Source organism: Indicator indicator, chromosome 14 (assembly GCF_027791375.1).
Source record: "Indicator indicator isolate 239-I01 chromosome 14, UM_Iind_1.1, whole genome shotgun sequence".
Taxonomy (NCBI): domain Eukaryota; kingdom Metazoa; phylum Chordata; class Aves; order Piciformes; family Indicatoridae; genus Indicator; species Indicator indicator.
The window spans coordinates 3282036-3307276 of NC_072023.1; the positions used below are offsets into that span (position 1 = coordinate 3282036).

General features: G+C 41.6%; 1 protein-coding gene across 1 annotated transcript in view; it reads left to right on the forward strand.

The window, feature by feature from the left end:
• CFAP54 (cilia and flagella associated protein 54) overlaps nt 1-25241 on the forward strand; it is a 112904-nt gene that overhangs the window by 21229 nt on the left and 66434 nt on the right. Inside the window, 14 exon segments of the mRNA XM_054386770.1 lie at nt 718-830; nt 948-1118; nt 2240-2323; nt 2831-2965; nt 4081-4231; nt 6626-6684; nt 8138-8266; nt 9494-9641; nt 11219-11293; nt 11378-11499; nt 15198-15371; nt 17895-17987; nt 20343-20528; nt 23450-23592. Coding sequence (XP_054242745.1) covers nt 718-830; nt 948-1118; nt 2240-2323; nt 2831-2965; nt 4081-4231; nt 6626-6684; nt 8138-8266; nt 9494-9641; nt 11219-11293; nt 11378-11499; nt 15198-15371; nt 17895-17987; nt 20343-20528; nt 23450-23592 — 1783 coding nt within the window.

Consider the following 25241-nt stretch of genomic DNA (forward strand, 5'->3'; position numbering starts at 1 on the left):
CTGTGGTTTGGACTAACTTGAAGATTGAGAAAATAGAATCACTATGTGTACATTCATATCTTCTGAGTGGGGCAGATTTAGACTAGGTATTAGAAAGAAATTCTTGACAGTAAGGGTGATGAGACACTGGAACAGGTTGCCCAGGGAGGTTGTGGAAACCCACTGATGGGAGGTGTCCAAGGCCAGGTTGGATGAGACTTTGAGCAACCTGGGCTAGTGGAAGGTGTTCTTGCCCACAGCAGGGAGGTTGGAACTAGATGATCTTCAAGGTCCCATCTAACCCAAACCATTCTATGAATCTAAGAGCCTATGAATCTTGCAAGAAATTGTTCATGCTGCTATGCAATTTTTAAAATTAAATTTCTGGTGAGAAGGGTTATTATGGGGTGATACCCAGATTCCAGCTTTGCTTATGCAAGCAGAAAGTACTAGATCCTTGATATTCTCTGCTTTAATATCAGTACTAGCACAGCCTCTTTGGACTGAAACAGGACATTGCAGATGCATCATTAAAATATTATGTAACCCCAGGTATTACAGCAAAACAATAAAGCTTTCATATATTCTGGGGCTCTTAAAACATCCTTCAATAATACGCTGCCTGTTCATAAACAGTTGTGGAGTTTTATCTATTTATCAATACTGAAATTAAGTTAATCTTTATGTGTGTGTGTATATATATATCAAAGAGATCAAATATTTTTGTCATCACTGCAGGAGAAGAGGAAGTGTCTGGAGATGCTGCTGTGAAATTCCTAAAATTAGCTTTCAGTTATGAAGAGTGGGATGTATTTGATTCTGCTCTTGAATTTGTGGATATTTTTCTTCAGGTAAGCTGGATGCTATTTAAACATTCTTCATGTAGTCTTTTCTAAGGAATATTAATCACGGTACATATTTTAAAGATGATTTTCTCATAGTTTATTTTTTTTTTTAATCACAACTAGGCTCAAGATGATCCAATATGGAAGAAAGCTGAAATGGAGCTCAAACTTCTTAAACTGATGCAACCTTTACTACTTCCAAGAATATTTAAACAGAATTTTGCTATTAGTGAAAAGAGTAGCAAAGAAGCTAAGTTGCTTCATGGTGAGTGTTGGTCAGCTAGGGCTGTCTTTGTATTTCAGTTATTTTTGCAGAAAGAAAATGTGTTTATTGTTTTAAAACTCTAATCTGGTATATGGAGCATTATGGGAGTGAAACTAGCAATGGGTAAACTGCCACCTACTGAATGTTGTCCATTTTTCATTTGCCAAAGGATGACTCCATACCATTTCCCTCAAGTGTGACAATGCAAGGTGTGTGTTAGACATACATCAAGCTCATGGAATCATAGAATGGCTGAAGTTGGAAGTGACATCAGAGATCATCTACTCCAACCTCCTCACCATGGGCAGGAACAATTCTGAACTAGATCAGGTTGCTCAAGGCTTCATTTAACCTGGCCTTGAACATTCCCAGGGAAGAGGCATCCACAGCCACCCTGGGCAGCCTATTCCAGACTCTCACCACCCTCCTACTGAAGAACTTCTTCCTAAGATTCAGTCTAAACCTACTCTCCCTCAGCTCCAAACCATTCCCCCTTGTCCTGTCTCTAGATACCCTCAGGAAAAGTCCCTCTGCAGCCTTCCTGTAGGATCCTTTCAGGTATTGCAAGGCAGCTCTAAGGTCCCCCTGGAGTCTTCTCCAAGTTGAACCACCCCAGCTTCCTCAGCCTGTTCTCATAGCAGAGGTGTTCCAGCCTTTGGACCACCTTTGTGGTCCTCTTCTTGATTCTCTCCAACAGCTGTGTGTCCTTCTTATGCTGAGGACCCCAGAACTGGAGGCACTATTTGAGCTGGGATCTCAAAAAATTGTATGGAAGCATGGAAAATGAACAAATGAAACAAACCTGCTTTTGTCTGTTCTTAATTTGTATAACATTTCTTGGCACTGAATCGAGAAAAACCTATTGAGGGAACTCTCATTCCCAAGCTATGACATTCCCCAAATCTCTAAATACCTTGAGAATACCTTGAGAACAGAATACCTTCTGTTTCGCCAACCAGAAATGCTACCTTTTCACAGAAGTGAATAAATTTGGGAATATCTGTTCCCCTTGTATTCACTGTTTCTTGGACCATATTATCTGCTGGCATAAACAGGTGGATAAATCTACTCAGATGTTTTCAACAAGTTTGCAACAAGAAATAATGTCTTTTGTCTTTTCTTTCTTTTTTGATATCTATTGAATGTAGAGGATTCCTTAAGGCATGGAGAGCCTTCTCATGATCTTATTGTTTTGGCAACCACAGTGCTTTCCTGTGTCTCCACACCTGAGGAGGTAATAGAATTTGAGACATTCCTTTTCAATCATTTAATCTGTGATGAACTCATAGAACTGAAGACCAAAGGAATCAGTTGCATGTGTTGCTTTGGTTTGGTTTGAATTGTGTGGTCAGCCCTCTTTAAATATTTTTAAATAGATATGAAATCTATTTGCAAAAACCACAGGGCTAATTGCACATTTCAGCTAATCAAGCAGAGATCAAATGTCTTCAAGTGTATCAGATTTAGGTGGGCAGATATCCTCAGCTGTAGCAAAGACTTCTGCAGTATTTACAGAAGTGGGAGCTCTTACCCTAAGGAATGAAAATGCCTTTTGAACAGCACTATGCCTGCAATTTAGGGTAAATTTCTCCCTGCAAGCAAGCAGCAGAAACAAGGATACCAATAAGAAAGCTAAACATGAGGGTTTATTTGTTTTGAGACTCTTTATGTACTGAATGTATTGAGAGTCTTTATATACACACACACCTGTTTCTACAATGACACATTCTTTTCTTCCCAGGACATCCAACCTGACAAAGAAATTCTTGTTGATGTCATAATGTTTTTGTGGCAGAAGTGTAAGAAAGGACTTCAGAATATCCCAATGAGTGGAAGCGACTGCTTGAAATATATCCACAAATACAAAGCTTACCAAGTACCTTTTTATTCTAATGTCTTTCTCTTAATGTGAATGCAGTCTGTTAGAGTAAAGCCAAGATAAAATAGTGGTGTTCAGGCTAAGTGTATTTTTTATGGGAAAATGCAGATAAGTCTTCTTCAGTGAAAATGTGAATTGTACCTGCAATTTAAGCTCTCCTATGCCAGTATCAAAATATCTCTTAACCTTTTATAATGAAAGAATCCATTCTCTGCTAGTGAACTGTGGTGGAAAGAAGCTGAAATAGTGAAAGCATTTGAGCATGATGTAATAAGCAGCAGCTGGTAGAAAATATCAGCATCTTTCCAGAAAGTTTCCTAGATCAGCTGAAGAAAATGGCCAAAGCCTTACAGCATAAGAGAGATGAGGCTCAGTAGTATTTGACACACTGGACAGACTCTCAGCCTTGCCTTGAACCTTTCCTAAGACTGAAAGGCTCCTGGGGAAATGCAGTCTTCTGAAGGATAATGAGAATCATAGAATTTTGGTCTGGATTGGAAGGGACCTCCAAAGGTCATCTAGTCCAACCCCCTCTGCAGTAAGCAGGAGCATCCTCAACTAGATCAGATTGCCCAGAGTCCTGGCAAGCTACTTTTTCTGGGCTGCCATTTGATGCTAACCAAACCCTTTCTGGAGGAATTAATTTGTGGCCCTGATCTCTATAAGTAAAACTGTTGAGACCTCTGGTCTCTTCTATACTGTTGAAGTGGGAAGATAAGAGATAAAAGAGAGGCAAAGGTTCAAATCTGTGGAAGGCTTACTATACTATGACAAAGTACAAAAGTTCTGTTCAGAGAACATTCATAAACCCTTAAAAAAAATAATTACAATAATGTTCTAAAACAAAAAAAAAAAAGGAAAAATCTGCTCTCTGAAGAAATGGAGATGAAATTCGGCTTACTCTGGTGGCATGCCAAAAAGGAAGCCAGATCCAAGAAAGGAGTTGTGTACAGGTTTATGAGGAGTTGTAAACAATTTTGAGTGCAAAACTCTATTTACCTCTGTAATGCAGAAATGTCTTGCAAAAATCTCTTTTAACTCTGTACTGATTATTTTTTTTTTCCTCTCTCCTTTTTTTTTTTTTTTCCCCTCTTCTCTCCTCCCATTTTTAGTGGGTTCAGGTACTCTGGATAATAAATGAAGCAATTCAGAGGAGCAGCATAGGAGGCACTGATGCTGTAATGCTTGCAGAGGTAACCTTTTGTCTAACTGCAATATTGGAAAACGTTGCTGATTCAACAAGTAAACCTAAGGCAAAAGCAGGTAAAGCTTTCAACAAAACTTTAGTTATCTCACAAGAATCACTTTCAAGAGCAGACCTTTTCTGAGCTGAAAACATTGACAAATATGCATATTCAAAAACTGTTGTAAAGAGATTGTTGAGAGCAGAATTATGTTTTTCCTCACACAAATTCTTAGAATGGCTCAGGTTGGAAGGGACCTTAGAGATCATCTGCTCCAACCTTCCTGCCATGGGCAGGGATGCCTCTCAACTACACTTGGTTGTTCAAGGTCTCATCCAACCTGGCCTTGAACATCCCCCAGGGAGGAGGCATCCACAACCTCCAGAGTCTCACCACCCTCTTACTGAAGAACTTTCTATGATCCGGTCTAAACCTACTCCCCCTCAGTTTAAAACCATTTCCCACTCGTCCTATTGCTAGACACCCTTATGAAAAGTCCTTCTGCAGCCTTCCTGCAGGAGATCCCTTCAGGTATTGGTATTTTATCCATAATTGGAGCTAAACCCCCTTGGTTTTCAAAGGTTTTATGTCTTAGTTCCATGTCAGCTGAAGTAACTCGTTTGGAATCACACCTCTTATGGCTTGCCCTCCCCACAATTCTTCTGCAGGTCTCAGCCCATCGAGAGCAGCTGAGCTGCTGAATCCTGGCTGGGCAGAAGACTGTATAGCTGCAGCTCATTAGGAGCATTCAAGTGCTGAGTGATTAGTGGCAGACCAAACAAAAGAGGGAAATACTGAGGTCATACTGAAGCTTTTGCTTTATTGGGCCATTAATTTGGATCTATTGTCTGCACAAGTCTTGAGGTTTGTGTTAGGAATTCAATTATCTTTGAGCTTGAACTGGCTGCTGTTGTTGGGATATAATGCAACCACAATCCCATTAAAAGATTTTCCTTCCAGTACCTGACTAATACTGTAAAATGTGAATATTTAGGCATACTTTAAAAAGTTCTCTGTTGGTGTGGATGTAGGATCTTGGAATATGGATCATAGTTGTCATCAATGTTTTACAGTAACTAGAGGGTAGATTTTAAGGGCCTTTTAAGAGCATATCTAGGAATAGAAGGGAATGACAACACCTTTTGCTCTTTTGAAAGCAGAAACCTTGGAACACTGCTGTTTTTTATAAAGGCAGAGTAGGTATTTTTAGGGATATTGTGGAAGTCGAATGAGTGGAGATTAGATGAATCTTTGCTGTGGCATCACTGCTATTCTTTTTTATTCAGTTTAAATATTTCTTTTAGGAGGAAAAGCAGCTGAGTAAATAGGAGCCATTGATCAACACACACTGATAAACCACCAGACAAGCATATGTTTATGCTGAGAGGAGTCTCTTTGCTGTGTGAACACAGATTTTCTTATTTATGAGAAAGAGACAGTGAAGAAGCAGAAATAGACAGCAAAAGTCACACAGAGTACAGGAATGGCTAGAAGGTTGTCCCTCTGAAAAAGCAAAACAAAAGGAATTTATTTCAGTGAAGGAATAAAATGTTGAGAGGCTCAAGGGCTCTAATGAAGAGCAAAAAAAAATGCTTTCTCTTCATTTGGAAAGGAAACCACAGTTCTAGATGCATTCTTTAGAGATGAGAAGAAATTTAACAATCCAGATGAACATTAGAAGGGTGATAATATCCCTTCAAGGAACACTAAATTGAAATCAGAAAAAGATGACCTTATGTATTTAAAAACCCTCCTATAATTTTAATTAGCCTTTAAACCACTGTGGATTTGATAACAATAAATTTGAATTGATTTTAAAATGGAAAATGGATATGAATGCTACAACAATGAGACCTTTCTGTGGCCTTCCAGGATTTGAAGGGTGCTACAGGAAAGCTGGGGAGGGACTTTTCAAGGTGTCAGGGAGTGATAGGACTGGGAGGAATGGAGCAAAACTAGAAGTGGGTAGATTCAGATTGGATGTTAGGAAGAAGTTCCTCACCATGAGGGTGATGAGACACTGGAACAGGTTGCTCAGGGAGGTGGTGGAAGCCTCATCCCTGGAGGTGTTTAAGGCCAGGCTGGATGTGGCTCTGAGCAACCTGCTCTGGTGTGTGGTGTCCCTGCCCATGGCTGGGGGGTTGGCTCTAGATGATCCTTGAGTTCCCTTCCAACCCTGATAATTCTATGATTCATTGGCTGGACATAATGCTGCTATGAAGTATAAGGTATATTTAAAAATACTGTGTTATTAGAGAATCATATTCTGGATTATTATAATTGTATACATGCAGCTTTTGTGTTTAAACCCCCAAAAGCTTCTGATGAAACCATGTAATTACCTCTCCTAGTTGAGTAATGAAGAACTGAGTTATTGCCAAGGTCTTAAGTTAGTAGTAGAGATAATCAGATAGTACTAAGATTTTCTGAGTATATTTCATTTTCACTTTCTCATTTTCTTCCTATAAAAAAGGAAAAAGAAGTGCCTTTGTCTTGCAAGATGAAACCTGTGATATGCCTGAAATACTGATGGTAATGTCTGATTTGTTTTCATAAACAGAGCATTTTTTAATAGCCTAAGGGCATTTATTTCTTCTGGAAGTTTTAGTGCCATTTTGTATTTGGTTTTATAAAGCTGGCATTTCAGAGTCATGCTACTGCAGAGGGGAAAAGGAAAGATATTTTCTTCCAATGAAATACAAATGGTTTCAGAGAACATTTTCAAGAGTTCATGCAAACTTTAGTTCTTGCTTTATGTAGGAACATGTTGTTCCTCTTGCTTTAGGGGCCACTGGGTGACAAATGAAGGCAGGAACCCTGTTGCCGTATAGCAATGAGATTCCAGAAATGCAGAGAGCAGAGAATCTCAGAAGCCTTCCCAGAAGTCCTTTATTGCTTCGTTGTAGAATCCCTTGTATTACAGAGTCTTAGAGCACCCTTAACAAAAGTAGTCCTGGAAGCCCTTAACAGATGAAGCACCTAACAGAAGTCCTGAGCATATCCCTAACAGCATCCCTAAACCAGAGTCCTTGCCAGAAGAAGTAGCTAACAGAAGCAGAAGTCCCTAGCAGCCCTGACCCCTAAGCCCAAGCCCTTCCTGACCCCTAAGCCCAAGCCCTTCCTGACCCCTAAGCCCAAGCCCTTCCTAACCCCAGTAACTCTTGTGCTATACTCTTTGTTATCAATCCCTTAACTGGTAAAACCCAACCACATCTATCAGCTAGAATCTTTTCCCACTAAGTGGTGCCAGCATGCCAAGGAGGTGGCTTCTGCAGCATGTTCCAATCCAAGGGTGCCAATGTGAGGATGTTGTTCTTGGCACCCATGGCATGTTCTTGTTTTGTTTTTGGCAGTGTGCAGTTGGTCAGTTAAGGAATCCTGTGCTCTGCACAGAGTCTGGCAGCTGCCCTCAGAGGAGTGGCTGCCACAGGAACGTCGAGTTGTGTTTTTCACTCCTTTGTTTTTGTAAGGGCCATGTGTATTAGATGGAACAGTCAAATAGGTCAAAACTACTTCATTGAGAAGAAAAGACATACCTGAGTCTGTGGATTCAGCAATTTTGGCAGTGCTCACACTGTGGAGAGGCTTTAACTCAGTGGCATTCTTCTTCAATATGGTCTTTTCAGAAAAAAAAAATATCTGTGTTTTCTTAACAACTTCTTATGGAGCTTAAAGAAAACTGCTTGTGGAGAAGGCTCTGTCAACTTAATTCTACAAGAGTTCAGCTCCATCCTGCTCTAAGTGAACTCTTTGAGTTAGTAAATCGTTTTTTTGAGAGCTAAATAAAATCAGTCCTTGTTTAATGAAGATGACTTGACATTTAAAGCATTTGTTCTATGAAAGCATGGGGAGCAGAGTGAAGATTATTTGACAGAGGTGAACCTGCAACACCTACAAACAACAGCACTTTGTTTTTGATAGTCCCTGTGATGGTTTTGAATAAAATGGTTCTAATAAAATGGGGGTCTCTGCATTTGCATTTCAGAAAAGTCCTCCAGAACAATTGCAAATTGCTTATGAGAGCCTGGAAAGAGCAATTAATGTAATGAACACATCTTGCTTAATGACCCTTCTGCCAGGGGAGAAGTCAGCATTTGACAGCTGCTGTACAAAGGTAAAGTCTACAAAAAGCTGAACTGTTATAAAATCTTTAAATAATGGTAATACAAAACTCCTGTTTTCCTTAGACTTAGAAATCTTAGCACTATCAAATGCCCAGGATCACAGGATGTCAGGGGTTGGAAGGGACCAACCCCCTGCCAGAGCAGGACCACAGAATCCAGCACAGGTCACACAGGAACACATTCAGATGGGTCTGGATAGTCTCCAGAGAAAGAGACTCCACAACCTCTCTGGGCAGCCTGTTCCAGTGCTCTGGGACCCTCATGTTGAGGTGGAACCTCCTGTGCTGGAGTTTCTATCCATTGCCCCTTGTCCTGTTCCAGGGTGCAACTGCACAGAGCCTGTCCCCTCCCTCTTGACCCCCAGCCTTCAGATACTTACAGACATTGATTAAATCCCCTCTCAGTCTTCTCCAGACTAACCAGCCCCTGGTCTCTCAGCCTCTCACCATAGGGCAGTGCTCCAGCCCCTTCAGCATCCCTGTAGCCCTTCATTGGACTCTCTCCAGCAGATCCCTGTCCCTCTTGAACTGAGGAGCCCAGAACTGGATGCAATATTTCAGGTGAAGTCTCATTAGGGCAGAGTAGAGGGGGAGGAGAACCTCCCTTGGTCTGCTGTGCACACTCCTCTGAAAGCACCCCAGGATACCATTGGCCCTCTTGGCCACAAGGGCACATTGCTGTCCCATGGATAACTTGTTGTCCACCAGCACTTCCTCTTCCTGCCCCATGTAAGAAGAGAATAGGGAAAAAAAATCTCTGTGTAGTAGAAACAGTGCTTTTCTCTTTCCATCATAAACTCTCTTAGGTTCTCTTTGGTCTTTTCATTTGGAAATAATTATAATTTATGCATTCTCCTGTGAAATAAAAGCAGAAATCCTATTCACAATTATAGCTTTGAATAGTTTACTATGAAAATGATTTTCTTACTATTGAGAGGAGTTCAGATTTTCTAAATCTTATTCTATACCAATGTGATCTTTGGTTTGTGCACTGGTAACACAATAAGCCAGGGTGGGTTTTTTTAATCAGTTTGACATTTTCCCACTGATTTGTCTAGTTTTCTTTGTCCATTATCCATGCTTTCTCTGTCTAGTCACTCTCCTTTACTCCATGCTTTCTCGAGTGACTGCATATTGCACAGACACAGCAAATGTCAGTGTTCTTCAACATCCTAATAAAAGTCTCTGTTGGCTTAATTGTTACTTCCTGTTCATTAGGTAGACTCAAATGATCAGAATTGGAACTCTGGTTTGGGATGTGGTGATGATAAGACAGAGACAGACAATGGGTTTGCAATGGATTTACACTTGGAGCTCATTCAAGCCCAACATCGAGTAGCTGTGAAACTTCTTAAAGTGACACAAGGTAGGTTTCAGTAAAACTAAATCATAGAATATCAGGTTGGAAGGGACCCCAAGGATCATCTGGTCCAGCCTTTCTACATGATAGTGCAGTTGAAATGAAATGACCCAGCACCCTGTCAAGCTGAGTCTTAAAACTGACCAATGTAGGGCAATCCACCACTTCTCTTGAGAGATGATTCCAATGTCTGACCGTACTTGTGGTGATTAATCAAGTTATGAAGACTCTAGAAGAAAATTTGAGTCCTTTAGTAATGCATTTTGTAATGCCAAGAAATAAAGGAGCTCCTCTTCCTTCTCAAGAGGAGCTGATGTGAGGGCAGTGTGTATGCCACATGCAGAGAGAAGTAATGCACTGAATCTACAGAATTCAGATTTACCACACCTCTGCTCAATCAATGGGAGTTCAACTTTGCTAAGAGCTACTGGATTTGGTTCCTAGGCAGTTTGTTGTGGGATTTCGGTTACAATATTAACTGTAACAGTGCCAGTGGGGGAGACTTGAGGGATGCTCTGCAGATTTTTTTCTTCCCTGCAATATAATTTTTTTCTCTAGAGAATGACTTGAGTATTTTATTCACTGCTGTTTGTAACCTGAATTTCTACTCCTTGACAACTCTACTGAAGTTGTCCTTATCTCTTCCCAGTCAGCAGTTATTCCATTCTTGTCAAACGCCTGCTGAAAAAGCTTTGCTTGGTCTCCTATTCCTGGTGCATTTTGTTTGCTTGGTGGTTTTGGTTTTTTTTTTTTTTTTTTTGCTTGTTTGTGGTTAGTTTGTTTGGCTTTGTTAATAAATTAAAGGCTTGTATTATATTGTATTTGCCAGCAGTGTGCCCAGGTGGCCAAGAAGGCCAATGGCATCCTGGCCTGCATCAGGAATAGTGTGGCCAGCAGGAGCAGGGAAGTCATTCTGCCCTGTGTGCTCAGCTCTGGTTAGGTCATACCGTGAATGTTGTGTCCAGTTCTGGGCTCCTCAGTTTAAGAAGCACATTGAGATACTTGAACATGTCCAGAGAAGGGCAACAAGGCTGGGGAGAGGTCTGGAGCACAGCCCTGTGAGGAGAGGCTGAGGGAGCTGGGGGTGTTTAGCTTGGAGAAGAGGAGGCTCAGGGCAGACCTCATTGCTGTCTACAACTACCTGAAGGGAGGTTGTAGCCAGGTGGGGGTTGGGCTCTTCTCCCAGGCAACCAGCACCAGAACAAGAGGACACAGTCTCAAGCTGCACCAGGGGAGGTTTAGGGTTAGGTGAGGAGAAAGTTCCTCACAGAAAGAGTAATTGGGCATGGAATGTGCTGCCCAGGGAGGTGGTGGAGTCACCCTCCCTGGAGGTGTTCAAAAAAGGATTGGATATGGAACTTGGTGCCATGGTTTAGTTAGTCCTGAGGTGTTGAGTGATGGACTTGATGATCTCTGAGGTCTTTTCCAACCTTGTTGATTCTATGATTCCATATGCAACCCTGTGAAAAAGCAAGGTCCTTCTTCCTGTGATCTTAGTGAAATAAAAGAACATGAGCTGGAGCAGAGCTTTTCTCTCAATATCACTATCAGAATAAATAACCCAGGATTTCCTTCCCATATAGGTGCTCAAAAGGAAAACACGTGCCCTAAGTCTGGCAAGTCTCATGTGAATGTCAAAGATTCCCCTTATTTGACAGGTAAGGCTTGGTAATCAACATTTTAGAAGTATAACAATTTATTACTGCTCTTTTGGCTTAAAATTTACTACTGCTCTTTTACAGAGGGATTTATCATGAGAAAAATCAAGAAGAACAAACTCTCCAGAGCAGTCTTTTTGATGCAGAAGGCTGCACAGAAGTACCCTGAAGACTTAACCACTGCTTCCCAAAGGCAGCTGCTGAAGGTAATAAAAGAAAACTAGAAAGGGTAGAAGTTCTTTGTCCTTATCACAGTTTTTCATGTTCTGGAATACTTCTTCTTGCAAAAGGCAGAAAATGGAAGGAACTTGAGGGACTTTTGACGTTTTTAACAGATGTTAAATTGCCCCTGAGAATTTTCATTATTCTGAAAGAATGAAGTGACTTAAGCCATGGAAAGATGTGTCGGTGTGAGCTGAAATTCCCCCCCCACCAACAATAACCAGGCTAGCTCAGTCTGGAAGCAAATGAAGACTGTATTTACAAGCAGAGTCTAAAATCTACGATGAAATGCAATGAATATGTACAAATATACAAAATTCACAACATTCACAAATATATACAATCAACAGAAAAGCACAACTGATCTCCCTTTGCTTCCCCGCAAGGGGACCCTCCCAAAGGGGCCTCTCTCTCTCCCAGGAGCTTCTCCCCAGACCCCCCTGGACAGAGAAGCAGAGTTTGTTAATCAGAAAGTTGTTAACTTAGCTGCCAAGGTCAGTACGTGTTATCTTCAGCCAGAAGAGAAGAAGAAACAGCAGCCAGACAGCCCAGCAACTGCCCCCACTGCAGAACGCAGAATGTGCAGAGTGCCCACTTTGTTTTGGGTAATAGTTCTTAAACATTTCTATCTATCCAATGGAAGTGTTTAGAACAATCGTTATTTTGCTTTCTTACACCCAATAGTGACTTATTTACATTCTTTCACTTTGTTCTGAACTTTGCAAGGAAAAATTAAAAAGACAGTTTCAAACCATCACAGTCCACCCCTTCTAAACAATTCCGTTGGCTGCTACTATCATTTATCTAATCTAAAATAATATCTACAACACTAGGTGAATAAAGACCATAGTCCATTCCGGCTATCTCAGATGTAGATGATTCAAAAGAGTCAAATCACAGGAAAAACAGCAAACAGCTTGTTTCCTCGCAGATGGAGCGAAGGAAGGAACAGGGACTCTCAGGTGACTCAGGGCTCTCAGGGTTCGTGCACCATAGATCTCATGGACTCTCCTCTTGGGCGCGATGCTGTGTCTGCGCAACACTCTGAATTTAACCTCTCTCAGCCAAAGTTAGATTTCTTTGTGGAATACACTGAATTTCACCATTTTCTTGCATTACCCAATAGGTGTGACCAGGACCTTCAGCAGAAACCACCCCTTGGACAGGTTTGGCCTCTCCAGAAGGAGAAAATACCCAAACAGTTTTGCCTAACAGATTCTTTTCTCTGATAACAGGAACTCTATCACCTTCTTCCTTTTGCAACAAATCTGATTGGGCAGGTCCAGCTCGATTCACTGAACCTCTACTATTCACCAACCAGGTTGCTTGTGCTAAATGTTTCTCCCAGTTTTTCAAAGATTCACCCCCCATGGCTTTGAGAGTGGTTTTCAGCAAACCGTTGTAGCGTTCGATCTTCCCTGCAGCTGGTGCATAGTAGGGAATGTGGAATATCCACTCGATGCCGTGCTCTTTGGCCCAGTTTTTTACAAGATTGTTCTTGAAATGAGTTCCATTGTCTGACTCAATCCTCTCTGGAGTTCCGTGTCTCCACAGGATTTGTCTTTCCAGACCAAGAATGGTGTTACGTGCAGTTGCATGAGGAACTGGATAAGTTTCCAGCCATCCAGTGCTTGCCTCTACCATAGTCAGCACATACTGCTTACCAGATGGAGAACGAGGTAGAGTGATGTAGTCAATCTGCCAGGCTTCACCATACTTGTACTTGGACCATCGGTCACCGTACCACAAGGGCTTGATCCGCTTTGCCTGCTTAATAGCAGCACAGGTGTCACAGTCATGGATGACTTGTGTGATAGCATCCATGGAAATGTCAATGGATCTGTCACGAGCCCATCGGTAGGTTGCATCTCTGCCTTGATGTCCTGACGAGTCATGGGCCCACCGGGCTAAGAACAGCTCACCTCGGTGTTTCCAGTCAAGATCAGGATCAGGATCAGAGTTTGTATCCACCTAGGAAACTCTTGCAGCTAGATCTGCCTGATGGTTGTGTTGTTGTTCCTCTGTAGCTTTGCTCTTAGGAATGTGAGCATCGATGTGTCTCACTTTCACTGGGATTCTCTCAATGCGAGCAGCAATGTCTTGCCACAGATCTGCAGCCCAGATTGGCTTTCCTTTCCTCTTCCAGCCATTCTTCTTCCAGTCTTTCAGCCAACCCCACAAGGCACTGGCTACCATCCACGAGTCGGTGTAGAGATAAAGCTTTGGCCATCTCTCACGTTCAGCTACGTTAAGAGCTAGCTGGACAGCTTTTACCTCTGCAAATTGACTGGATTCTCCTTCTCCATCTCTCGCTTCTGCAACTCTCTGTTCTGAACTTTGTAAGGAAAAATTAAAAAGACAGTTTCAAACCACCACAAAAGAGCACATCACCAAGTTGTGTGCACACATGCGGATTGCAGGAGAGCTGACAGAAGATGTGATCTTTCTTTCTACACTTACTCAACTAGACTGAAACGATGAACCTATGCCTTGCCAAAATGTCATGCAGGTTTCCTTCTCCCCATTGCAACCTTCAACACCTTTCTTTTTCCAAGGTCTGTCTTGGATTACCTTGGCTGCTGCTGCTGACATGGACTTTATTTTTATTCTTATTAAATGTAGAAATTGGAGATTTTGGAATTTATTGAGGCTGAAGAAAGAGTCTTCATGGGCTCATTCTGAAGTTTGTTTCTTTGTTTAAATCAATGAGTCTTTCTAGTGAGTTTTGTACCAGCATCTGCCCAGGAAAATTGCCTTCTCATTGGTGGGGCATAAAATGTCTTTATGTAACATGTCTCCTTGCCTGTCTTTACAGACCTGGGTACACTGGTAATTCCTGTTGGCTAGCTGGAAAACTGAATCAATATGATCAAGCTAATACCACAGAACAAGCCTATGGCACAGGCAGGGATAAAATGTGTTTTATTACAGGGCAAGTCTGTGGCAGAAGTAAGGATAAAATGTGGAGGTTTATAGTGACATTTGGCTTCCTCATCCATAAGATTACTCTTTCTCCTTCTGCCACACTGCCATGTTTATCTTCCAAGTTCCACAATTAATGAAGAACAGGTCAGGTAGTGCCACTCTCAGTCACAACAACATCTTTATCCAACCTGAGAGCAATTCCATCCTTGCACTAATAAAAAGTATGTCCTCAGGAGAAGAGGGGAATGAAAGCTACAAGAAAAGTCTCTACAAGAAAGCTGGGGAGGGACTTTTTGCAGGGGCTTGTTGTGACAGGGTGAGAGGGGAATGGATTGAAGCTTCCATGACTCCTTCAGAAATTCCACAGATTAGCTCTCCATCTCTCTCTGGTATTTTGGTTTTGTTTCTTCTTGGTGCTAATCACTGGTTGACACTAATTGCTAATCAACATTATTGTGATCACTCTCCTTTTGTCATAGGTTCTTCCAAAATTGGCTATGCCTCAGCACTGACTCTCTTTGTGTGCAACCCTGCATTCTCTTTATTGTATTCTGTGAAACTAATCTGCATATGTAAGACTTGCAACAAAGTGCCATCCATCTTGATTTACAATGGAAGATGCTATGGAAATCTATGAAAGTCATCTCCATTGCAGTGAATTTTTGTTAGACCATTTTGAAACCCATTTATAAGTTAAGTCTGTCTGAGATGCTTTAATAGTTTTGGGTTTTTTTTTCTCTTTTGTCTTAAATCCTAGGAAGCACTGACTTTAATTGAGCAAGTTGAAGCTGAGCAAAAAACACTGTATCAGAGTTACAGAGAAGCTATCAACAACAAGGAAAAAAGGAAGACTCCTCCTCCTCCTCTGTTGCTTTCTAGATCACATTGCTCCATGACTTTTAAACCAGCCCCATTCTTTTCAGACATTCAGGTAATGTTTTTTTTTGATGATGACTGCATAAGAAATAACAAAACAATACACAAGAGAGCAAAAGTTGTTTCAACAGTGTTATGCTAGCACAGTTTTCTCTGCTGTTCTTGAGAAGTTTATGCTCTTCTGGCTTAATGATTCCTTTTCCCCTTGCTCTGTGACTCACTATTTTCATCTTAAAGTTTGCATGAGACTTTCTTCATCATATTCCATGGTGTTTCTGTTGCAGAACACTTATTCCATTTGTTGAAAGCTTGTTCTATCTCTTAGGAGCTAAAGTACTGCTAGTTACTGTCTGAAGGGATGCCTGGCTGTTTCATCATGTGATGAGACAGGAAACCAACAGAAACCCAAATCTTGCTAATAGTGGTAATCAGAGAATCATTAAGGTTGGGAAGGACCTTTAAGATCATCAGGTCCAACCTTCTGTAAGAATAGAAGATTTGACCTCAGCACTTCTTTACAGTGAGGGTGATGGAGCACTGGAGCAGGCTGCCCAGAGAGGTTGTGGGCTCTCCTCTGGACACATTCCAAACCCACCTGGATTTGTTCCTGTGTGACCTGCCCTATGTGAGCCTGCTTTGGGCAGGGTGGTTAGACTTGATGATCTCTGGAGGTCCCTTCCAACCTCTACTGTACTGTAATACTGTGTCTGTGAGCAGCTGCTTTATAACTTGCAGTTTCATTAGTAAGTTTCAAAGACATTAACTAGGGAACAGTTCTTCCTTTTTATCTCTAATGAACAGAAAAAAAGAACACACCCCCACACCCCAAAATAAAGTTCTTTAAAGTCCAGTAGTTCATCTGCTTATTTTACTTCATTTTGTTCAATACAGGAGAGAGACTGTAACGCACTGGGTCACTAGATGGTGCAATGTGATTATTATTCTTATGTGAGCCAGGATCTTCTAGAATAGTTATTTTTTTTTCCTCTAAAGATACAGATGGCTGTTGTGCAGACATAAAAGGTATTTTTTTTTTTTATCAAGAACTTATTCACTGGAAATGGATATTTAGGATTTAATTATGCGTCTAGAGCTCTTGTACTCAAAATCAAAGCAGCTCTACAATTTCCTGATCTGGAAGTTGTTCGTTTGCTGAAAACAATCTCTTCTGTTTCAATATCTCCTTCTGAAAAACAAGCAGGATTCATTACAAGAAAATCATGTCTGTTAGGAGGAAAATGAACATAAAAGCCATAGAGAACTTGAGATGTTGAAAAGTGACCTCACCTGCCAAACCTCAGGTCTTCTTAAATGTCTACTGAAAGCAAATAGACTTAGTGCAGGTTTTTTAGTGGAAGGAGTTTAATACAAGAAAACTTAATCAGATGCACAACTTCCTGAAAGCCATCTCCCCCAGTTCTACAGAGGTGAAATCAAAATTAGTTTCCATGTTTGATCTCACTGCACACATGACTGAGTACTGACCCAGGAATCATTTGTCCAGTTCTGGAGCCCCTATTACAAGAGGGATATGGACATGGTGGAAGGTGTCCAGAGAAGGGCCACCAGGATGAGCAGAGGGCTGGAGCACCTCTCCTATGAGGAGAGACTGAGAGAGTTGGGGCTGTTCAGTCTGGAGAAGAGAAGGCTCTGAGGTGACCTTCTTGTGGCCTTCCAGTATCTGCAGGGGGTGACAAGACAGCTGGGGAGGGACTTTTTAGGCTATCAGGTAGTGACAGGAGTGGGGGGAATGGAATAAAGCTGGAAGTGGGGAGATTCAGACTGGATGTAAGGAAGAAGTTCTTCCCCATGAGAGTGGTGAGAGCCTGGAATGGGTTGTGCAGGGAGGTGGTTGAGGCCCTGTCCCTGGAGGTGTTTAAGGCCAGGCTGGATGAGGCTCTGGCCAGCCTGATGTAGTGTGAGGTGTCCCTGGGCATGGCAGGGGGGTTGGAACTGGATGATCCTTGTGGTCCCTTCCAACCCTGACTGATTCTATGATTCTTCCTTGGACAAAGATACTGAAACCTGTAGCTGAGATGCCCAATGAGATTATCAGCACCTCAATGGCACTGAGAAAATAGTGGTTCCAACAGAAGCTAAGAACATGGCTTGTTTAGAAAACAAAACTTCCTCCCTTCACATTTGCACTTCTGTTGCCTCTTTTTAAGAGTCTGCCCTCAGGCAGTCTGCTGAATCAGAACCTGATGTCAGCTTTAGAGGGATACCATTGTAGGGCTCATATACTGGATCCCGATGACTTGAAATCTACAGGAAGACCTACAGAGTTTGTGCTTTGGGATAGCTTTAGGGATAGAGTAGCTCAGGATAGGGGATAATGGGGATTCAACTGTTTTTTGCCATTGTATATCTAGTTCTCCAGCTACATCAGTTAATTCCTGTTTCCAATGCAGTTGGACTATTCAACTCTACATGGAACTCTACATGGTTTGGTTTGGTTTGTTTTTTTTCCACAGACTTTTTTTTTTTTCCCCACAAAATGAGTGCATTCTACATCAGGCAAATGTTGGAAAAACCCCCTATTTTCTATCAATTAATTTTCTTCTCATTTTCTTCAAAGGTTTCCTGGTACAGTATTTTGGGCTCTGTAGCAGGAGGAAGCAGTATGAAAGTGAAGTTAAATAACAATAAACTTCCCAATGCAGGAGAAGAGGTAAGACAGAGATAAAACTCCTTTAGGTTGTTGTCTCTTCCTTTAAAAACCTCCAACTTTCCAAATGTATACATCTGATACATGTATTTTTCAAAACAGGTAACTGGCCCAGCCTTTGAAAAACCTTTTGGTCTTTATTTTAAGCAATTGAAATTTTGCTAGGCTGAAAGCATCCCCCCCCCCCAAAAAAAAAAACTAGAAAAAAGTTCTGGAAACCTTTTTTGAATAATGAATGAAATGATTTGAAAAAGCTTCATGTTAGGCAAGTTTCTGTCCCTTCTGTTGTAACTGTTTTCTGAGCAACGTCTGAGAAATACAAAGGGCAAACTATATGATGTCTTGATAGAGTGCCCCAGACACTGCTCTTTCCAGGGATCCAAAAAATTCTAAACAGCTATAAGATGTAATATTTTTCTTAATTGCATAACTTGTATCAGCTATTTCCTCTTAACAAGACCTCACCTTATTTTGTTCTGGCAACATGGTAATAAAACTCCTTCAATAACCTTCATGTTCAGACATGATTGACTTCTAGCTTCATGCTCTTTCCCTTTCATGCTGTCACCATGTGGTAGAACAAACCATCCCACACATCTTTGATTACTTATGACTCTTTTGATACTCTTTGATGTTATTTCTTTGTTACAATTCAATGTTCTGTTTTCTGAGTTTGCTTTAAGCTTTTTGCTTTGTGTTTGTGTAGTTTTTTTTTCCTTTGGCTAACGCTCTGATGTCCCTGTCCAGTCTGAGAAAGTTCTGTTTTTCACTCACTTATGCTTGCTGTTGTATTGTCCACCTAACTGATCGCTGTGTTCCATCCAAATGCTCTGCATTTTGGGTTTCAAGAAAGGGGCAGAAAAAACTTCTTCACATCCTCTTCTGCAAAATTTCCTGTAGTGTCAGATGTGAGAGATCATTTCTGCATCTGGAAATCCTCTTTGTGAAGAGTTCTGTTCTTTTTGGGGCAGGTGTCTGTTTTGCATTGCCTCAGAGGAATGATCTCAACCTCTTTTGCCCAATGTTTCAAGCTCTTGTGTGAGCAAGCTTTATGCTAATACTGATAGACTTGGTAACAGAGATGAAATCTTTCCCTTTGTCTTGTTCCACCTACCTCCTTCCCAAAAAGGAAGGTGTTTAAGAAGAGAAGTTGTGTGTAGCTACTGGTGATAGAGGCTTTGATGTTACTCTTGGTACTGTTATTATCAAATCCAGAGAATCAAGCTTCCTGTGGTGTCCAGTGAGCTAGTTTGAATGCACTGTCCTGCTCCATGTGAACTGTTTCATTGGAGACTTCCACCCCACTGCTAGCTGTTCTTTCTGTGAAGTTGCTGCAATGCATCCTGGCCACTTTGCTCTGGCAGGCACTAGAGATGCACAGGCCTGAGGCTGCCTTAGCAATGGAGCTCCTGGTTGCTTTAGGATATCCTTTTGCAGCATGCTGATCTGCCAAGTCACTATCTGCCTGCTCCATGGGAAAGGTCTAGAATTCTTGGCAGTGGGATGATTTATCAAGTTACCACCATCAGAAAAGCTTCCTCTAAAAGGATGCTACAGACTCTCTCACACTAGTTTCTGGTCTGTTGGTTTGGGATTCAGTCCCAGAAGGTGCAGGGATTTCTCTTGTTCAGAGGCCTCCCTATGAAAGGCAGACAAGAGTTGAATGCTGTGTTGTGTTGCTCTACATTATGATGATCTCATTGCTCATGTTGTGCTTCAGGCACTGTGTCAGCTATTTGTTGCTTCAAAATCCTAAAGGTTTCATTTGTGTAAGTTGTCCTGGTTATGGAGGAGAAGGTGGAAAAAGCCAGTTAGGAAGGAGCCATGCCATTAAAAGTGCAAGCAGACAATGAATACAGGGGAAAATGAAGGGAAGCTCTTGAAAACATGTTGTTTGTTTCATAAACTCCAAAGTCATGATGGTGAGAGGACCTGAGACTTCCTCTGCCCATATCTAACACACACAGGTGGCATGTACAGGGGAGGGCCATAGGCTCTTTGTCTGGCTAGAATGCTTCCAGCTTGGTGACTGCAAGAATGCACAGCAGGAATGTGCAAATGGACAAAAATGCCTTGGAGTAACTCCAGGTGCCAGTACTTAACTGTTTTCTTAGTTTATGTGCTGTGTCTGCTCACAAGCATTCCAGAGAAAGCTGATGCTCTCCCTCCCTGTCATTTCATTGTTTTCAGGAACTTGTTATTACATGGAAACATGACAAGTCTCTTCATCTAGGTTGTGCTTTGATTGCATTCAAGACCATCAAGCAATTTACCTAACGATAAAAGTTTAGAATTTGAGATTTGCTTTTCATGTGTGCAGTGGGTATAACCAGAAAAAAACAAATAATGTCTTGCTAGGTACCAGCTGATGGGAAGAGCCTCCTGGAAATCCAAGGTTTAGATCCCAATGAGAAGTATGTTTTTGCAGTGGCAGCATATTCTTCTGATGGAAAACTTATTGGTGATGCCATTGGGGAAACAACTAAACCAATCCTTGCTTATCCCCCTCTTTCTGCTACTACCATTCGAGCCTACCTCACTCAGGTAGGGTTTTTAGAGTCTTTAATAATAAACACTTTAATTTGCTTCTAATTTTGCTTCCTGGAGGGAAGGGATGCCATCCAGAGGGACCTGGACAGGCTGGAGAGCTGGGCACAAGTCAACCTCATGAGGTTCAACAAGACAACGTGCAGGGTCCTGCAGCTGGGTCAAGGCAATCCCAAGCACAAATCCAGGCTGGGCAGGGACTGGCTGGAGAGCAGCCCTGAGGAGAGGGACTTGGGGGTGCTAGTGGATGAGAAGCTCAACAGGAGCTGTCAATGTGCACTTGCAGCACAGAAAGCCAAGCAGAGCCTGGGCTGCATCAAGAGAAGTGTGGCCAGCAGGTCAAGGGAGGTGATTCTCCCCCTCTGCTCAGCTCTGCTGAGACCCCACCTAGAATACTGCATCCAGTTCTGGAGCCTCTATTACAAGAGGGATCTGGACATGCTGGAAGGTGTCCAGAGAAGGGCCACCAGGATGAGCAGAGGGCTGGAGCACCTCTCCTGTGAGGAGAGACTGAGAGAGTTGGGGCTGTTCAGTCTGGAGAAGAGAAGGCTCTGAGCTGACCTTCTTGTGGCCTTCCAGTATCTGCAGGGGGCTACAAGAAAGCTGGGGAGGGACTTTTTAGGCTATCAGGTAGTGACAGGACTGGGGGTAATGGAATAAAGCTGGAAGTGGGGAGATTCAGGCTGGATGTGAGGAAGAAGTTCTTCCCCATGAGAGTGGTGAGAGCCTGGAATGGGTTGTCCAGGGAGGTGGTTGAGGTCCCATCCCTGGAGGTGTTTAAGGCCAGGCTGGATGAGGCTCTGGCCAGCCTGACCTAGTGTGAGGTGTCCCTGCCCATGGCAGGGGGGTTGGAACTGGATGATCCTTGTGGTCCCTTCCAACCCTGACTGTTTCTATGATAATTTAATTTGCTTGTGGTTTACTTATTTTCACTTGTAGCTCTAAAACTTCTTCAGGTAAAAAGTCTAAACTTTCTTGCCAGAAGCTTGATTAGGGACAAATCACAATTTTAATGAATGGTACATTTGAGTAGGTCAGGTCTTAATTCAAAGTTATTATCCAAAATGATTGGGAATTTTCACTTAAGGGGATAGATGTCTCTTGGTTTTATTACCCCTGTTCCTGTTTTTCAGCCTGCATTCAACTTCTTTCTTCTTTTTTTATAATTTGTTTTTTTTTTTGACTAGATAATGCTTGAGATCCCTTGCAACCTGGTATTAATTCTGTGAATTCTATGTTTGTGATTGAAACTGAGTACTAAGAATCAGCTTATTAATCATTACAATAAGGGATGAAAAATGTGATTGAACATACCAGGTATCAAATCCAACTATTTTCATATTGAAATAATTTTTGTAGTGCCTTGTGGAAGACCACAAAGGCTCTGTCAAACCTTTAAAATAATTTTCTATATTCTCAGTGAAGAAAACTTAGAACACATTGTGGAGAACAGTGAAATTGTCCAGCCCTATAGATCAGATCATAGAATCAGAGAATGGTAGGGGTTGGAAGGGATCTTAAGAGATCATCAAGTCCAACCCCCCTGCCAAAGTAGGGGCATCTAGGGCAGACCACACAGAAATGCATCCAGGCAGGTTTGGAAAGTCTGCAGTGAAGGAGCTCCACAACCTCCCTGGCCAGCCTGTTCCAGGGCTCCAGCACCCTGAAAGTAAAGAAGTGTCTCCTCATGTTGAGGTGGAACTTCCTGTGTTTCAATTTGTACCCTTTTTTCCTTGTGCTATCACTGGGCACCACCAAAAAGAGCCAGGCACCTTCTTCTTGACACCCACCCCTTAGGTACTTATAGACATGAATCAGATCCCCTCTCAGCCTTCTCTTCTCCAGACTAAACAGCCCCAAGTCTCTCAGTTTTTCTTCACAGGAGAGATGTTCAAATCTCTTAATCATCCTTATGGGGAACAGTTAGAAGATTTCCTAAAATATTCCAGAGCAAGAGGTATCCACATGACTTTGTACCTTCTTCTTTACATCTCAGAGCAGCAGAGCATTCTGCAATATTAGCAAAAGTAAAATGAACCTAGATGAAATAATAGCTCTTCAAAAACTGTAGCAGAATACCCATGAGGTATTCCACAGAGAGCTGTTAGAGCCTTGGCTAACCATCAACAAACTTTTACCTTCTCTGATGCTAATTCTGAAGGCAAACTATTAGTAGAACCAGATTGCTAGTACATATGTTTTATTCAAATAGGTCAGAATGTTCCTGCATAAGCTGTAAATGTACCTGTTTAGGGTGGGGGATTTAAAATCTGTCTTCATAATATCATAGAATCCATCCAGTTGAAAGAGACCTTCAAGACTGTCCAGTCCAGCCTTTGACCCAGCACTGAAGGGTCAACACTAAGGCTCAGGGGAGACCTTAGTGCTCTCTACAACTACCTGAAAGGAGGTTGTAGTCAGGTGGGGGTTGGTCTCTTCTCCCAGGCAACCAGCACCAGAACAAGAGGACACAGTCTCAAGCTGTGCCAGGGGAAGTTTAGGGTTAGGTGAGGAGAAAGTTCTTCACAGGAAAAGTAATTGGGCATGGAATGTGCTGCCCAGGGAGGTGGTGGAGTCACCCTCCCTGGAGGTGTTCAAAAAAGGATTGGACGTGGCACTTGGAGCCATGGTTTAGTTAGTCATGAGGTGTTGGGTGATAGGTTGGACTTGATGATCTCTGAGGTCTTTTCCAACCTTGTTGATTCCATGATTCTATGACTGTCACCTAATACTCCCGGGTCCCTCTCCAAGTCTTATCTTTCCAAGTCTGTAGCTTACCATGGGGTTGTGTGGACCCAGGTGGAGGACCTGGCACTTGACCTTGTTGGACTTCATGCAGTATGTATCATATTTGGCTCAGTTATTTGCTGAGCATGGAAAGTCCCTAGCTTTTGTGATTTGGTTTATTTTTCTTGTAGGTAGCCTATCAGACTGGCAACTATTCCTTAGCCAGAGAATCATTTTCACCACTGTGGGATTATTTTGTTTCAACTTCCTCTCCAGTGCCTGCCGATGCAGCTGTTATTTCTGCACGCAGCAATTTGACTATATCTGAAAAAAGGTAAATGGAAAAAAGAAATTTTTGAAAATTCAGTTAATTATAGGTGTGCACATTTTCTATCAAAGAGTAGCAGGTTGTGAAATGTAGTTTAGGCTTGCAGTATGAAAAAGCACTCTGAATAAAAAAGGGTGTGAAACATATTGCAAAAATAGTCTGTTCTAATTAGCAGAGGATCTGTGTTATTTATGGAGCTGCTAGCATTTACAATTCTCTGTAATGATTGTTTTCTAAAGATAATTGGGAAACATTTATGAAGTGGCTATTAATTTTGGGGGATGCATTTTCATATGCAGAATGTGTAATAGGCACTAAGTTCTTCACTTTCTAATTAAGGGGGCAGTCGAATTCAGAGGTTGTGAAGTTTGTTTTGAGGTGGCTTGATAAATCTGCTGCTAATCTTTGCATATGCTGAAGTGATTTAGAACAGATATTTCAAATGAAATAATTTAGAAATTAATTTCAAATGTTCAACAATAACATCATAGATATTCAATGGTGACAAAGCCCAGCTAGAAATTTTGCAGTTACATTCACTTAAATCCCTTCCCACCTTCTTCCCTATTCTCCCCTCTCCCCTCTCATTTTTAAACACACACAGCTCTACAGCTTCATTTGTATGAAGCTACTTCCAGACAAATCAAATGACAAGAGAAAAACTTAGAGTAGCTGTGCAAAGCAATTTCAGGGATTTTACTTTTCTGGCAGTTCTGTCCATGCTGAAATTATTTTTAAAACCTATTTATTTATCTGTTTATTCACTGAATATGTAAGATCCTCAAAGCTGCAGTATCAAACATGAATTGAGGCCGTTTAAGTTTTGCTGATCAGTAGCCAAGCAATTAACAGGCTCGCTTGAAAGTAGATAGGATTTAGAGAAACAGTAGAGGGAGCTGAAAGAAAAGGAAAGCTCTTGTTGCCAGCCAGAAGCCCTGTTGATACCTCGGGAATGTCAACCGTGTGTGTCTACTTGAGCGTCCTTCTTGAGTTAAAGCCTCTTTAAGGAAATACAATCGAGGAAAAAAGGAGGAATTTCTTTCTTATACTTCAAAATCACAGGATATTTCCTGTAGCTAAAATGTGTAAAAAATATATCACAAACACAAATGCCCTCTACTGCCAAGGAAGAAAAAAAAAAAACAAAACCCAAGTAGCAACAACAAGAAAGCATGCAGAAGAGAAGAGATTCTTTTCATAATTATGATATTTCTTTTCTTTTTCTCTTCTTGTTCTTCCTCTTCTTGTTCTTCCTCTTCTTGTTCTTCCTCTTCTTGTTCTTCCTCTTCTTGTTCTTCCTCTTCTTGTTCTTCCTCTTCTTGTTCTTCCTCTTCTTGTTCTTCCTCTTCTTGTTCTTCCTCTTCTTGTTCTTCCTCTTCTTGTTCTTCCTCTTCTTGTTCTTCCTCTTCTTGTTCTTCCTCTTCTTGTTCTTCCTCTTCTTGTTCTTCCTCTTCTTGTTCTTCCTCTTCTTGTTCTTCCTCTTCTTGTTCTTCCTCTTCTTGTTCTTCCTCTTCTTGTTCTTCCTCTTCTTGTTCTTCCTCTTCTTGTTCTTCCTCTTCTTGTTCTTCCTCTTCTTGTTCTTCCTCTTCTTGTTCTTCCTCTTCTTGTTCTTCCTCTTCTTGTTCTTCCTCTTCTTGTTCTTCCTCTTCTTGTTC